This window comes from Stomoxys calcitrans, chromosome 2 (assembly GCF_963082655.1).
Source record: "Stomoxys calcitrans chromosome 2, idStoCalc2.1, whole genome shotgun sequence".
Taxonomy (NCBI): Eukaryota; Metazoa; Arthropoda; class Insecta; order Diptera; family Muscidae; genus Stomoxys; species Stomoxys calcitrans.
This window is the reverse complement of record NC_081553.1, coordinates 5940692-5954539: the sequence shown is the minus strand read 5'-3', so window position 1 is coordinate 5954539 and position 13848 is coordinate 5940692. Positions and strand designations below refer to the sequence as shown.

Genomic DNA, 13848 nt, shown 5'->3' with positions numbered 1-13848 from the left:
ATTTCACTTTCTTCTGTTCTTTTGGAAAATCTGCAGTTTGATGCACCTGAATGGAAATCAATTTCTGCCTCTGCCAAAGATCTAGTCTCAAAAATGTTGGCGGCAAATCCTCATCATAGACTGTCAATAACACAAGTTCTGGAACATCCTTGGATAAGAGTGGGTTTATTTTTCGTTTTTTTGTTTTCACTAAATTATTTTTTTTTTTCAATTCAGGATCGAGATAAACTTCAGCGTCAGCATTTGGCAGATACTGTTGAAGAATTGAAACGTTACAATGCCCGCCGTAAACTAAAAGGAGCGGTGCAGGCAATTGCAGGTGGCACAACGTTGGATCCTCTTTTTGGATCAGATGCAGATTCGAGTAAGTGGAATAAAAGCTAATTTTTTAACGGCAAAACAGTTATTACTGATATCGGGGGAAAACTAGAACTTTGTAGTTTGACATAAATAACTCGGAGTAAGAGGGTGAAAATACAAAAAACGCATGTTTATTGCTACAATGTATAATAAATAGTGCCACTGGTTAACTGGCTCGTTGATCGTAGTGTTGAAAATAACGTTAGGCAGAAAAACCTTGTACCAGAATATGTCCTTTTAGAGCTACAATTTGGAATATTTGGTAGTTTCTTTACGAAATGATCAACACACTGATTTTGACTTTTAGAAAAGGCTATATTTGGATTATACGTAGTGGTTGCACTTCGCCCACACCGAAGATAAGCATATGAAATTTGGCACACTGGCCCTTCTTAAAAATGTTTGTTGAACCACCACAAAATGTTTGTATAGTCGATTCATGCATATGCAAATTTGCCCAAGAACATTCCATTTAGGAAACTTCTCACAAATCAATGAGTGCTGTCCGATTCAATTTTAAGCTTAATGATAAGGGACCTCCTTTCTATAGCCGAGTCCGAACGGAGTGCCGCAGAGCGACACCAATTTGGGGAGAAGTTTTTACATGCCAAAGTACTTCACAAATGTCGCCATTTTTAGGAGGGGATACCCACCGCTGAAAATTTTCTTATGTTTCTGCCAGGTTTCCAACCCAGGCGTTCAGTGTCATAGGCGGACATGCTAATCTCTGCGCTACGGTGGCCTCCGTCGTTTCATAAGCGGTAAAAAATTTATTAGTTAGGTTACAGTGGCAGCCTATTTTCTAAACGGATTCGCTTAGACATGTGGGGAAGATGAGGGAGGGACACGATACTTAGGGAGGGCCACAATACCAGACATGAACCAACTAGGGGGCGTGGTATGGAAAACAATTATGGATTTTGTAAGTAGCACAGAATTCCTAACTTAGATTTTCTTTTTCGAGGTTTTTAATTTTTTATTTAGATCGCACAACAAACCGCATACTGGCTTAGGTGTATGTCCTTAGTGGCGTGGGGCGAATAATAAACCACACCCTCTCTCTAACCTAACATAGATAATTTTAGTCCATTGTGATACCACATTAGCGATAGACTAGGCCTCTGGTTGGAATCGAATACATGATCCCTACCACTGGTAATCTGAGCACGCTACCAACTTGGCTACCAGGGCGACCTATGTTTACTACAATATTTGATACTGTATTTAACGCAGGTACTAGAGCTCTGAAATTCTACACTTAGATGCGTTCTCTCGGCAATCGGCCCAATAGGCCGCAAAGAGCTTACTCATCTATAGCAGCTTGGCAAATATCGTTAAGCTCCTATGGGTGAGCTAGTTCATTCCGGCTCATAGAACTGATCGCCGCGAGAACATTGTTGTTGTGTGTTCTACACTGAGGATGCAGCCCTTGCCGATGGATCAGTTAAAAAGTTAAAACTTACGCCCCATCGGATCAATCGGTACAACCAGTTGCCATTGGATTAAGCTCCTATGGGTGAGTTAGATCATTTCGACCCATAGAATTGATCGCCACGAGAACTTGATAGACATTGGTTATTTAAAGGCGATAATAACTCGCCTTGTCATATCGAGTATCACAGGCTTAGTATTTAAGCAAGGACCAGTGACTCCACTTAGAACCGCTGATTGTCCACGACTGTCGTTGCAGCTACTCCTTATACTGAGCATTCCACTACCCGCATCTTTTGGATGCGCCCAGTATCTCTCAGCTGAGCTTCTCATGACGGCAATAAACTTTTTTGTTTCAGGTCACGGGCGACAAGGCACTGTGAGATCACGGTCATTCGGTATTCCGTCGGCGTCAAGGACGAATTATAAATTCCTCCTTACGGTTCGCACAATGGATTTTTAAATACTTCGTTACTTAGCAGTTGTGAAATTCATTGTTTGCTTCTCTCTTGGGTTTCTCCTGATAGGTTCTAATTATCTCATTGAGTTTCCTCTGATAGGTTCCAATTATCTCATTGGTATTAGATATCGATCTCGAAAATATTTTTGTATGTGTTGGGGAAGAAGATTTAGTTCTAGACTTATTCAAATAAGGCAAGCAATTGTGTTGCCTCTATACATTAGCTTCCAACCAATAAGCTCCCGCTGCCTTATTATTTATACCCTACACCACTACTGTGGTACAGGGTATTATAACTTAGTGAATTAGTTTGTAGCACCTAAAAGGAAGAGAGATAGACCCATTGATAAATATACCGATCGACTCAGAATCACTTTATGATTCGATTTAGCTATGTCCGTCTGTCTGTCCGTCTACCCATGTTAATTTGTGTACAAACTACAGGTCGCAATTTTCATCCGATCGTCTTCAAATTTGGTATGGGCATGTTTTTCGGCCTAGAGACTAAGACTTTTAAAACTGGAAAAAGCCGGTTCAGATTTGGATATAGCTCTCATGTATATATTCGTCCGATTTACAGTTATACTGCAATAAAATGGTAATTCTCTCGAAATTTGGCAGGTAGGACGTCATAAGAAGCACTTCGTGCCAAATTTGGTTAAGTTCGGACCAAAATTGTGCCTTCTACAGCCTTAATAGGTCAAATCAGATGAAAGTTATATATGGGAGCTATATCTAAATCTGATCCGATTTAGATGAAATTTGCACATGTATTAAGACGTCACACGAAACATAAAATGCTAAATTTGGTAAAGATTGGACCAAAATTGTGGCTCCTATAGCTTCAAAAGGGCATATCGGATGAAAGATATATATGGGAGCTATATCTAAATCTGGACCGATTTCAGTGAAATTTTGCACACATATAAAGACGTAAAAAAAACACTTTGTGCCAAATTTTATAAGGATTGGACCAAAATTGTGCCTTATACAGCCTTAAAAGATCTTATCGGATGAAAGATATATATGGGAGCTATATATAAATCTGATCCGACTCTGATGAAATTTCGCACATTATTGGGACGTTAAAAAACGCACTTTGTGCCAAATTTGGTAAAGATCGGTCTAAAATTGTGGCTCCTATAGCTTCAAAAGGGCATATCGGATGAAAGATATATATGGGAGCTATATCTAAATCTGGACCAATTTTTTTCAAAAACAAAAGCTTTCGTCCTTGGACCAAAAAAGAGACTTATGCAAAATTTTGTGAAAATCGGACAACAAATTCGACCTGTACCTTGATTACAAGAATACATGGACAGACGGACATAGCTAAATGGAATCAGGAAGTGATTCTAAGACGATCCGTATACTTATCAATGGGTCTAGCTCTTCTCCTTCTTAGTATAAAAAAACAAATGCCTCTGTACGGTTAGAAAAATAGGGACATTGCATGCAGTCATAAGGTAAAAATAAAATGTGAATTTAACAGAGCTGAACCGATTGTCATGCAATTTTCACAGATGGTAGAGTACAGCCCCCGGCCAATCGGGAAAATATAGAATTCAAACGAAAGGTACTTGAGAGTAGAACATGAAACTTATATCAAAGTTTACGATTTATTCCCAGGCGGGTCATCTCACCGCAAAATTATTCACCAAATGGACATGTACACCTAAAGAAATAAGAATGGACTCAAACGAAAGTTATTTGGGAGTAGAATACGAAAATTATATAAAAAATTTACTCAACTCCCAGGGAGTCGCCCCATTCCGAAAATTATGCCCCATTGACTAATAAAGAAATAAATAAATGGACATGTATACCAAACGGGACGATATGGGATTCTGATAGAAGTTATTTGAGAGTTAAGTACGAATATAATGAATTTTCAAATTTGGACACGTCGAAAAGGGGCTGCAAACACTTACGGGTTTCCTGTTTCTTAAATGACTTCAATTCCTGTTCCTGTTTCTTAAATGACTTCAATTAATTTCCGTGACGGCTCCAGGAGGTAACTTAGGGATTTCAAGTTGCATTTCTCTCTTATCGATGCCGGTCTGATCGAAAATTAACTGAGCTCCAATGAACTATTGGGTTGCCCAAAAAGTAATTGCGGATTTTTCATAGAGTCGGCGTTGACAAATTTTTTCAACGGCTTGTGACTCTGTAATTGCATTCTTTCTTCTGTCAGTTATCAGCTGTAACTTTTAGCTTGATTTAGAAAAAAAGTGTAAAAAAAGTATATTTGATTAAAGTTCATTCTAAGTTTTATTAAAAATGCATTTACTTTCTTTTAAAAAATCCGCAATTACTTTTTGGGCAACCCAATATTAGACTTGGCTTCTCTTAGAGATCTTATGGGCTTTACAAAATTCGCTTATATTGTGTATTGAATTCGTAATATCTGGTACTACCAGAGACATTTAACTAAGGCTCGTTTATAACTCTTTTACAAAATAACTTGAGCCCAGCTGGAGAAAAAGAGGTTATACTCCCGCACTGTACCGTTAGTCATATTAATCTCGGACCTTAGGTATACCGGTGTCCGTCTTCACGTGATATGCTACATCACTTAGAGCAAAACATTGCAGCTTATATGAAAAAAGTTTAACTCCATCTTAAAATCATCTAGAGATAGCACAGTTAAACACTTCGATATCGATAACAAAAAAATCTGGGAAAAATGCCTTATCCTTAGGCTATCAGAATCCTATTCAAAGAGTAAATTCTATGAAACACTATTTTACACTGGCCTATACCAGGGGTTATCAAAAAGTTGGAATTCATTACTTTTGCTATTAAACATGCAAGTGATAATATAACAAATAAAAAGGCATTAAGTTTGGCCGGGCCGAACTTTGGATACCCACCACCTCGGATATATCGAGTATGTAAACCCCTTTCGTCACAATCCGGTAAAAATTAGATAACTTATACACCCAAATTCGGGACGAACATTGAGTGGTCTAATAAATATAAGTCACTGTTAAAGTTTCAAATTTCAACAAAATCGGTCTATGAGCTTCAGACTCTTGAAATCGGTTAAAAATTAAAGCATTTATGGGCTTTAGAACCTTAATTGGGAGATCGGTCTGGATCTCCCGATTAAAGGTCAAATGGACTGATCGCCGCGGAAACATGGTGGCCGTTAGTTATTTGAAGGCGTCAATAACTCGCCTTGTCTTTTCGAGCATCATTGGCACCCAGTTTTTATGCAAGAATCGGTGCCGCTGATTGTTTGCGACTGCAGTTGCAGCTACTCCAGATGGAGCATTCCACTATCCTTGGACGCGCCCGGTACCTCGCAGCAAAGCCTCTCGTGACAGCTATGGACATCACACAGATTTAAGCTCAAAGTTCCAGCCTGTGCGGTGCTCACAGCTATCCCGTGCCGGGTCAGTGTGGTGCTCATTTGAGATTTTTCTACTAAATTTAGTAGGGTTTACTTCAAATTTTTAGGTTTTGGTGGGATAGATGGCACATTTCGATTTTGGTTGATTTTTAGAGGAATTGTATTTTTTATACCCACTGCCATAGGGTGGGGAGTATATTCATTTACACATTCTGTTTGCAACAGAATATCCATTTACGGCCGTACAAAATACAAATTCGTAATCGTCGCAATATTCTAAGACTATTTAATAATGTCCGTATGTCTGCTCGTCTACCTGTGTTGTTATCACATTACGGACTTGAGCTTGAATTTGGCACAATGAGTTACAGTAGGCTCCATATGTTTAGACTGCATATGGTCAATATCCGCATGACTTAGTGGTTTCAGTCCAAATTTTGCCTAAATTTGGTACAGTGAGTTGCATACGGACCTGTGCCGATACCTGTGCCGAGTATGGTCAAAATCGGATCATATTTGGATATATGTATATGGGGTATTGTATTAGACGTTTATAAGGGCATGGACTCATAAAAGCTTCCGTTATTTTCCGAAATTCACAACATTTAGAGTTGTGAGTGTTTTGGTACCTTCAAGGATAAGGATATCCAATAGAGACATATATTCCGGAAAAAACCTTTTATGTTAACAAAATTTAGATAAAACTTTGGTATCCAAAGTTCGGAGCAGCCAAACTAAATGCGTTTTTACTTGGTCTGAATCTCATTAAAGCTTTATTTTATATCCGATTTCGCTGAAATTTTAAACAGTGAGTAGATTTAGGACTCCCAACAAAAATATGGTTCTGATCGGACTATATTTAGATATAGCAACCTTATAGACCGATCCGCCGATAAGGGGTCTGAAAGCTTTCATGGGCTTCAGGCTTCATGGGCTTCAGGCTTCATGGGCTTTTTATTACCCGATTTCGCTGAAATTTGAAACAGTGACTTGTATTGAACCTCCCGATATTCGACCTTAATATGATATAGCTACCAAAAAGACCAATATTTTGGTCTACAAAATTGAACAATGACTTATATTTATTAGACCACTCAATGTCAATGCGGAATTTGGTTGCTTAAGTTATCTAATTTTCACCGGATTGTAACGAAAGGGAGTTTACATGTATACCCGAGGTGGTGGGTATCCAAAGTTCGGCCCGGCTGAACTTAGCACCTTTTTACATGTTGTTGTGTTATTATATATAGTTACAAAACTAATAACTGTTGCCTGTATTTTTAATTTGAATTGTGAAAAAAATTGGGTCGGAATTTTTTTTTAAGTGGGAACGCTGCTTATAGCTTTCCCGTCCTGGGTAATGATAATTGTAACTTCATGCTAGGAAAATTGTGTTGGTTGTTTATCGGCTTTTAGACCACCGATATGACGGATGGATTTCTCAAAATCCAGACCTATCTCATACATTTAGGCTCTCATGCTATCTCTAAGGTTTTGATGGCTGAATTTATTTTTAAAATCGAGATTTTAGTTTTTCAAAAAATAAAAAAATGCATACCACGCTAAATGGTTGAATTCAACGAAATCTAAGTGGCAGCAAAATGCATAAAAAAACTGAGATATTCCGTGAAAGGATGCAGCATTTATTGTAAATATGTGAGGATGGACTTAAGTCGGGCGAAGCCGACTTTTTGACACCACAGGCTAAATCGTGGAAAAGAAAATTTGCTTATATTGAATTGAATGAAGAATTCCGACTCCGCACATATTGTGGGAGTAATAGAGGCGACCATTGTGAAAAATGTTGAGAAGATCGATTGAGAAATGCGTTTGCAAAGGCCCTAAAAGAGAAAAGCGGGAGATACATACATATGGGACCTATATCTTTATCTGAATAGATTTCTATTTAAAACCCCAGCGATCAGAAGGGTCATGAAAGAAACCTTCATGTCAAATTTTGTGAGGATCGTTCATCAAATTACCAAATAATTGCAGTACTATTAAGACGAAAATATATATGGAAGCTATATCTAAATCTGAACCGATTTCAACCAAAATCGGCAGACACATAGCAAAAATCATAAACGAAGACATTGTGCAAAATATAGACAAAAATGTAGGCAAAATGTTAAGAAATACGTCGACAAAGGCTCTAAAAGTGGAAATTGGGTGATACATATATAGGAGCAATATCTGTATCTGAACCGAAGATCGGATGTCAAATGCGCTTGCAAAAGTTCTGAAAGTGAAAATCGGGCAACACATATATGCGTGAGCTATATTGAAATCTCAACTGATTGCCATTAAAATTCATTAGAGATTCTATGAGAAGAATTGGTTAACAAACGTCATTTTTCTTGCAATACTAGCCGAACCAGGTCCGCTTCGCTGCGCCTTCTTTACCTTTCTAATATCTTTTTAGGGTGGGGACACTTCGCCCTGAATGCGGATATCGTGCCATTGTAGTCTATGACGCTGAATGCTTTCGAATCCTTGGACCTAAATTTTAATACCATATTCGTTTTCTGGTCTCCAATACCTTTCATTTGATACCCTTATTGTATCCATCGTACCACTTTCGGGTATGGGTGGCGTTTTTTTTGGGGGGGGGGGGGGATGGTCCGCCTCCACCCGATATCTTAAAGTTATATAGCCTATGTTTCCTTCCAGACAAACATAAGAACATTTTAAGAAAATCGGTTCAGCCAAGTAACATATATTCATAATGGGTCTAATGGCGTTTTGTGGGGTGGGGTGACCCCCTATACTTCGATCTGATTTTGTATGCCAGATTCGAAATGTATTCCCGAATACCTTTCATTTGAGCCCCATATTGAAATGAACGTCCAATATGTCTGATTGGGGGAGTTTTGGGGTTGGGGCGGCCCGATTGGTACTTAGACTCAAATTTTAATACCATATTCGTATTCTACTTTCCAATACCTTTCATTTGATACCTATATTGTCCCGATCGATACACTTTTGATTTTAATTGTGTTTTTGGCATAAGGGGAGGGTCCGTCCCTCTTTCGATATCAAAAAATTATATAGCCTATGTTTCCTTTCAGAACAACCTACACAATCTGCGAAAATTTCGAGAAAATCGGTTCTGCCGTTTTTCAGTCTATACGGAACAAACGAACCGAGTCCCATATATCCGTAACTGGCTAATATGCCCATTTTGGCGTTTTTTGTGGGGGTGGATGACCCCCTATACTTCGACATGAATTTGTATGCTAGATTCGTTATCTACTCCCGCATACTTTTCGTTTGATACCCATATTGTCCTTATCGGTCCACTTTTGATTTTGAGTGTTGTTTTTGGGATAACGGTGGAGGGTCTGCCCCCTTCCGTTATCAATAAATTATAAAGCCTATTCCTACTTCCAGACCATATGCGTAATCTACTCCCGAATACCTTTCATTTGAGTCCCATATTGTCATGATCGTCAAATAAACCCATCTTAAGAGGTTTCGGGGCTGGGGCGGCCCCCCAGGTACTTGGACCCAATTTTATTATGAAATTCGTACTCAACTCTTTAATACCTTTCATTTGAATTCCATATTGTAACGGCCGGTCCACTTTTATTTTTGGGTAGTACATTAGGGGTAAGGGGGAGGGTCCGCCCCCTTCTGTTATCAATAAATTAAACTACCTGACCATATGCGTAATCTATTCCCGAATACCTTTCATTTGAGTCCCATATTGTCATGATCGTCAAAAAAACCTATTTTAAGGGGTTTTGGGGCTGGGGCGGCCCCCCAGGTAATTGGACCCATCTTTTACTATGAAATTTCGTACTCTACTCTTGAATACCTTTCATTTGAGTCCCATATTGTAACGATTGGTCTACTTTTATTTTGGGTAGTACTATTGGGGTAAGGGGGAGGGTCCGCCCCCCTCCCGATATAAAAAAATTTTATAGTCTATGTTTCCTTCCAGACCAAATTACACAACCTGTGAACATTTCAAGGTAATCAGTTCAGCCGTTTGTGAGTCTGTACGGAACAAATAATCAAACCGACAAACAAACAAAAACAAATTGAATTTTATATATAAAATATGTCCAAATCGGATGATCATATCATGATCAATGGGAGCAATATCAAATTGTGAAAAGATTTTTTTCCAATTTTAATAGGCTTCGTTTCCAAGCCAATAAAAAAGCCTGTTCCAAATTTCAACACGATCGGATGAAAATTGCGACCTGTTCCTTGTAGATAAATTAACATGGCAGACGGACAGACGGACAAAGCTAAATCAAATCACCAAGTGATTCTGAGTCGATAGGTAAATTTATCAATGGGTCTATCAGGAAGAAAGACTACAGTATATAGGTTCTATGTATTAAAAGTAGTAGGCAGACTCGGTGGTGAAGGGTAGGTGTAGTTCCTTAACACTTTAAATTTAGCTTGAAGAGAGCAGTGCTCACATTGGAAAAGTCTCGACGCCATTCCTTCATGTGATTTTCGTGAGAAAATTGGCAATGAAGATTTTTTTTAATTTTATGCCAATAATTTTAGAGCATATTTGTCTTTCTATTTACAGTGCCCGTGGCATCCGCTTCTGATATCCTAAGTGAATGGGCTGATGAAGAAGCCGGTATTGAAGCTGTGCAACGAATTTTAGATTGTCTGGATGATATTTACGCTTTACAAGATGCCCACGTTGATTCCGACGTGTTACGTGATATGCTTAGGGATAGTCGTCTACATCAATTTTTGCATGTGAGTGCGGTGATCTTTGCCAGTGTGTAATAAATATTTTTAATTGAATTTAAACTCTCCTTTTTAGCTTTTTGATCGAATTAGTTCGACGGTAATGTCACCGAATCGTGCACCGCCAGGCGATGCAGTGGCACGAAGTCGAGATGTCATCGAAATGTTATCTTCGTCGGGTGGCAATAAATATCTGAAGGATGAGCTAATGCAGCTGCTGGCAGCACCACATTTCCAGGTAAGTCATATTGTTTAAGAAATGAGCAAGTGCATGTGAAGAACATCTTTTATGTTTAAGTTCAAATACCTGAGGCAAAGATTCTTTAGAGTTTATTGTTACAAATCCATTGAAAGAACTTCGCAATGTTTTCAGATATTAAATATTGTCGTTATGGCATAATTTAAAATAATTAATTGATATTAAGTCCAATTTTTTGTATTGATTTCTTAAGTGATTATGATTCCTTACATAACTTTGTATTTTTTTTTATATATATATGTTTTTATATATTCTGTAAAAAACACTTAGCTGTTTAAGAAATCAAAAATTGTAGCAATGAATTCAATATTCAGTTGCATCAGTACCTTGTAACCGAAGATATGTTGGTTTGTTTCGACTTCGGCGCGATTAATCATCATCAGCAGCCGTGTAATGGTTTCTTTGTAATCTAAATATTATTGTCACAAAATATGTAACTTTCAAAAAAACTTGTAAGATATGCAAAGCACAGAATTCACAAACATAAAGGGCAGTGCTACAAATGCAAACAAAAAAAAAAATAGAAAAGAAAAATTTTTTGTGTGAAAATATTTTTTATACCCTCCATCATAGGATGGGTATACTAATTTCGTCATTCTAATTGTAACTCCTCGAAATAATCGTCTAAAACCCCATAAAGTATATATATTCTTGATCGTCATGGCATTTTAGGTCGATCTAACCATGTCCGTCCGTCCGTCTGTCTGTCGAAAGCACGCTCACCTTCGAAAGAGTAAAGCTGGCCGCTTCTTACTAGTGTAGGTTGGTTGGCGTTGTAAATGGGCTATATCGATCCACGTTTTGATTTAGCTGCCATATAAACCGATCTTGGATCTTGACTTCTTGAGCCTCCAGAGGGCGTAATTAGTATCCGATTTGACTGAAATTTTGTATAACGGCTTCTCCCATGACCTTCAATTTGCTTGTCAAATATGGTCCTAATCGGTCTATAGCTTGATACAGCTCGCATATAAACCGATCTATCTATTTTACTTCTTGAGCCCCTAAAGGGGGCAATTCTTACTCGATGTGGCTGAAATTTTACACAAAGGCTTCTACTATGGTCTCCAACATTCAATTCATGTCCGAATCGGACTAAAACTTGATATAGCTCTAATATTAAATCAATTATTTTCTTTTATCCTTTGTTTGCCTTAAAGGAGATATCGGGAAAAGAACTCGACAAATGCGATCTATGGTGGTGGGTTTACAAGATTCGGCCTAGCCGAACTTAGCGCGCTTTTACTGGTTATTGATTCAAATGACAAAAATGTGTGGGAGTAATCTTAATTTTAGAATCCATTCACTTTTGCTTGATATGCTTAACCTTTCCTTGTTCGGCCAAAAAACGAGTTGTAAGCTGCACGAATGTAATCTGCCGGTATTTTGGCCCATTCCCGCACAAGGGCTGTCTTCAGCGCATCCATAATGGTATGTTTTTTTAGTATTTAGCTTGCTCTTTAAAATTATCCAAATGAAAGAGTCCATCGAATTGGCATTTGAAACATGAGCTGTAATCCATTCTTTATGTGATGGTGCCTAGAGTTTTTGGTGCGTTCATGGTCTACCATCGATGAAAATGGGAAAACATTTTCGGAGCTGCATTGAAGCGGTGAACACGACAAACATTTCGATCGTGACCCAGCGTTTAAGGTCTGAATGGAGGGACGTGTTAGCTATAGTCAAATAGAAAGAAACTTCAAAAGGCATTTGATGATACTGGTGTAAAGGCCTGGTTATGCTCTTGTAAATGTACAGTAAATAGGTCTGTTCGCTTACTTTCCCAATAAAAATTTGCAGTTACTCTCCTACAATTTAGGCAATTTAATCACTTTAAAAAATTTGCAAACAAAAGTACGCGAACGACTTCCAGTAAAAATTCCAGGCAATTTTTTTTTTGTGGTTGGTTTTTTATTTGCATGCTTGGAAAACAATTTTTTTTAAATTAAAAATGCTGGCGATACTCTGAGCTATTTTCCTTAGATAAACATCAATTTATTCACCCGAGAGTGAAAAGGCTAAAAGGGGAGCCATTCGTATCTCCGTGATCCCCGTGCCGCTGGACAGCCATCACAAATTACCGTGCAATCCCATGGCAGCCGGTTCTACGTACCGCATTGGCCCGAAGGAGTTTTTCATTGGACCGATGGAGTCTTTCAGTGTAAAACACACTGCTACAACAACAACAACAACCATGTACGAAGCTACGAATGTCATCCGTGGCGCCAAGTCGTGCAAGGCGCTAGTTTCATACAGAATCTTTACACTGATGCTGAAGAATCTGTATCTGCCTGGTGTCGATTACCTTACAACTGTCCTCAGCCTATCTAAACAGTCTGATCCCGCTACTGAAACCTGAAAAGGACACGAGCAAGGGGGAGTCGTACAGACCGATCACCCATCTCTCATCAGTAGCCAAGACGCATGAGGGGCTACTCCTCCCGCTCCTCTCATTGGACAATTTCCATTCGCCGAGCATTAGCATGCATTTCGAAGGCTGCATAGGACTACAACTGCTTTACATGCCATCACGATATACAAAAGTACACTTGTTGTGCTGACAAAGATACCTTGGACTAACCATCTAATGCTTTTGGATATTGTGGCTAAATAGGGAGCTTTCTATTTGGTCATGTGGCGGCTACAGACACTTTGTTATCATTGTTATCATTGAACATATCTATCCGTTCACAATTGGCAGACTAATTTGCACTTATTTTTTCTAATCCCACTGTGCTTCACTTGTTTAACTGCCCAGCTAGACCCACTCAATCCCATGGCAACATCTTTCCTCCTAAACAAATTCAAAGGAACGGTGTTGGTTTCATCGTCGACGTCGAGTCAAAATTGTTCGACTTCGAAGCCCTGGTTTAAAGACAAATTGAGAACAGTTGTAAGGTACTCGACTCAAGGTAAATCCAGATTCTTCAGCATTGGGCCTCACTTGGTCTCGGAATTTCCTCTCAGAAACTAGCACATCTCAGAAGCTGACTTAATCGGCCTTTTTCTGGTTCATAAAAGTCCGGCGCTCAGAGATTATGAAATCGGTCAATGACCAGTGTCATGGGCATGTGGTCTCATCCCAAAGAAATTATGGCGTGACCAGATGCGTCGCTCCGGAGATCAGGGGCTGCAATAAAAATGTCAGGCGAGCTGCTGCACGTCCCCGTATTCCTAGTGGGTGTGTGTGCTAATTCAGCCTGCAAAAAGTGGAGTCTTCAATCTGCTCTGGCAAAACTAGGCCTCGTTGGTCGTTACCTAAGG

General features: G+C 38.9%; 1 protein-coding gene across 4 annotated transcripts in view; it reads left to right on the top strand.

The window, feature by feature from the left end:
- Window positions 1-13848, top strand: part of LOC106080430 (peripheral plasma membrane protein CASK) — a 328101-nt gene that overhangs the window by 41284 nt on the left and 272969 nt on the right. For all 4 annotated transcript variants that reach the window (XM_013241817.2, XM_013241815.2, XM_013241816.2 and 1 more), the window contains exons 7-10: window positions 37-159; window positions 217-364; window positions 10156-10334; window positions 10402-10563. In XM_013241817.2, coding sequence (XP_013097271.1) covers window positions 37-159; window positions 217-364; window positions 10156-10334; window positions 10402-10563 — 612 coding nt within the window. The remainder of the gene's footprint in view (window positions 1-36; window positions 160-216; window positions 365-10155; window positions 10335-10401; window positions 10564-13848) is intronic.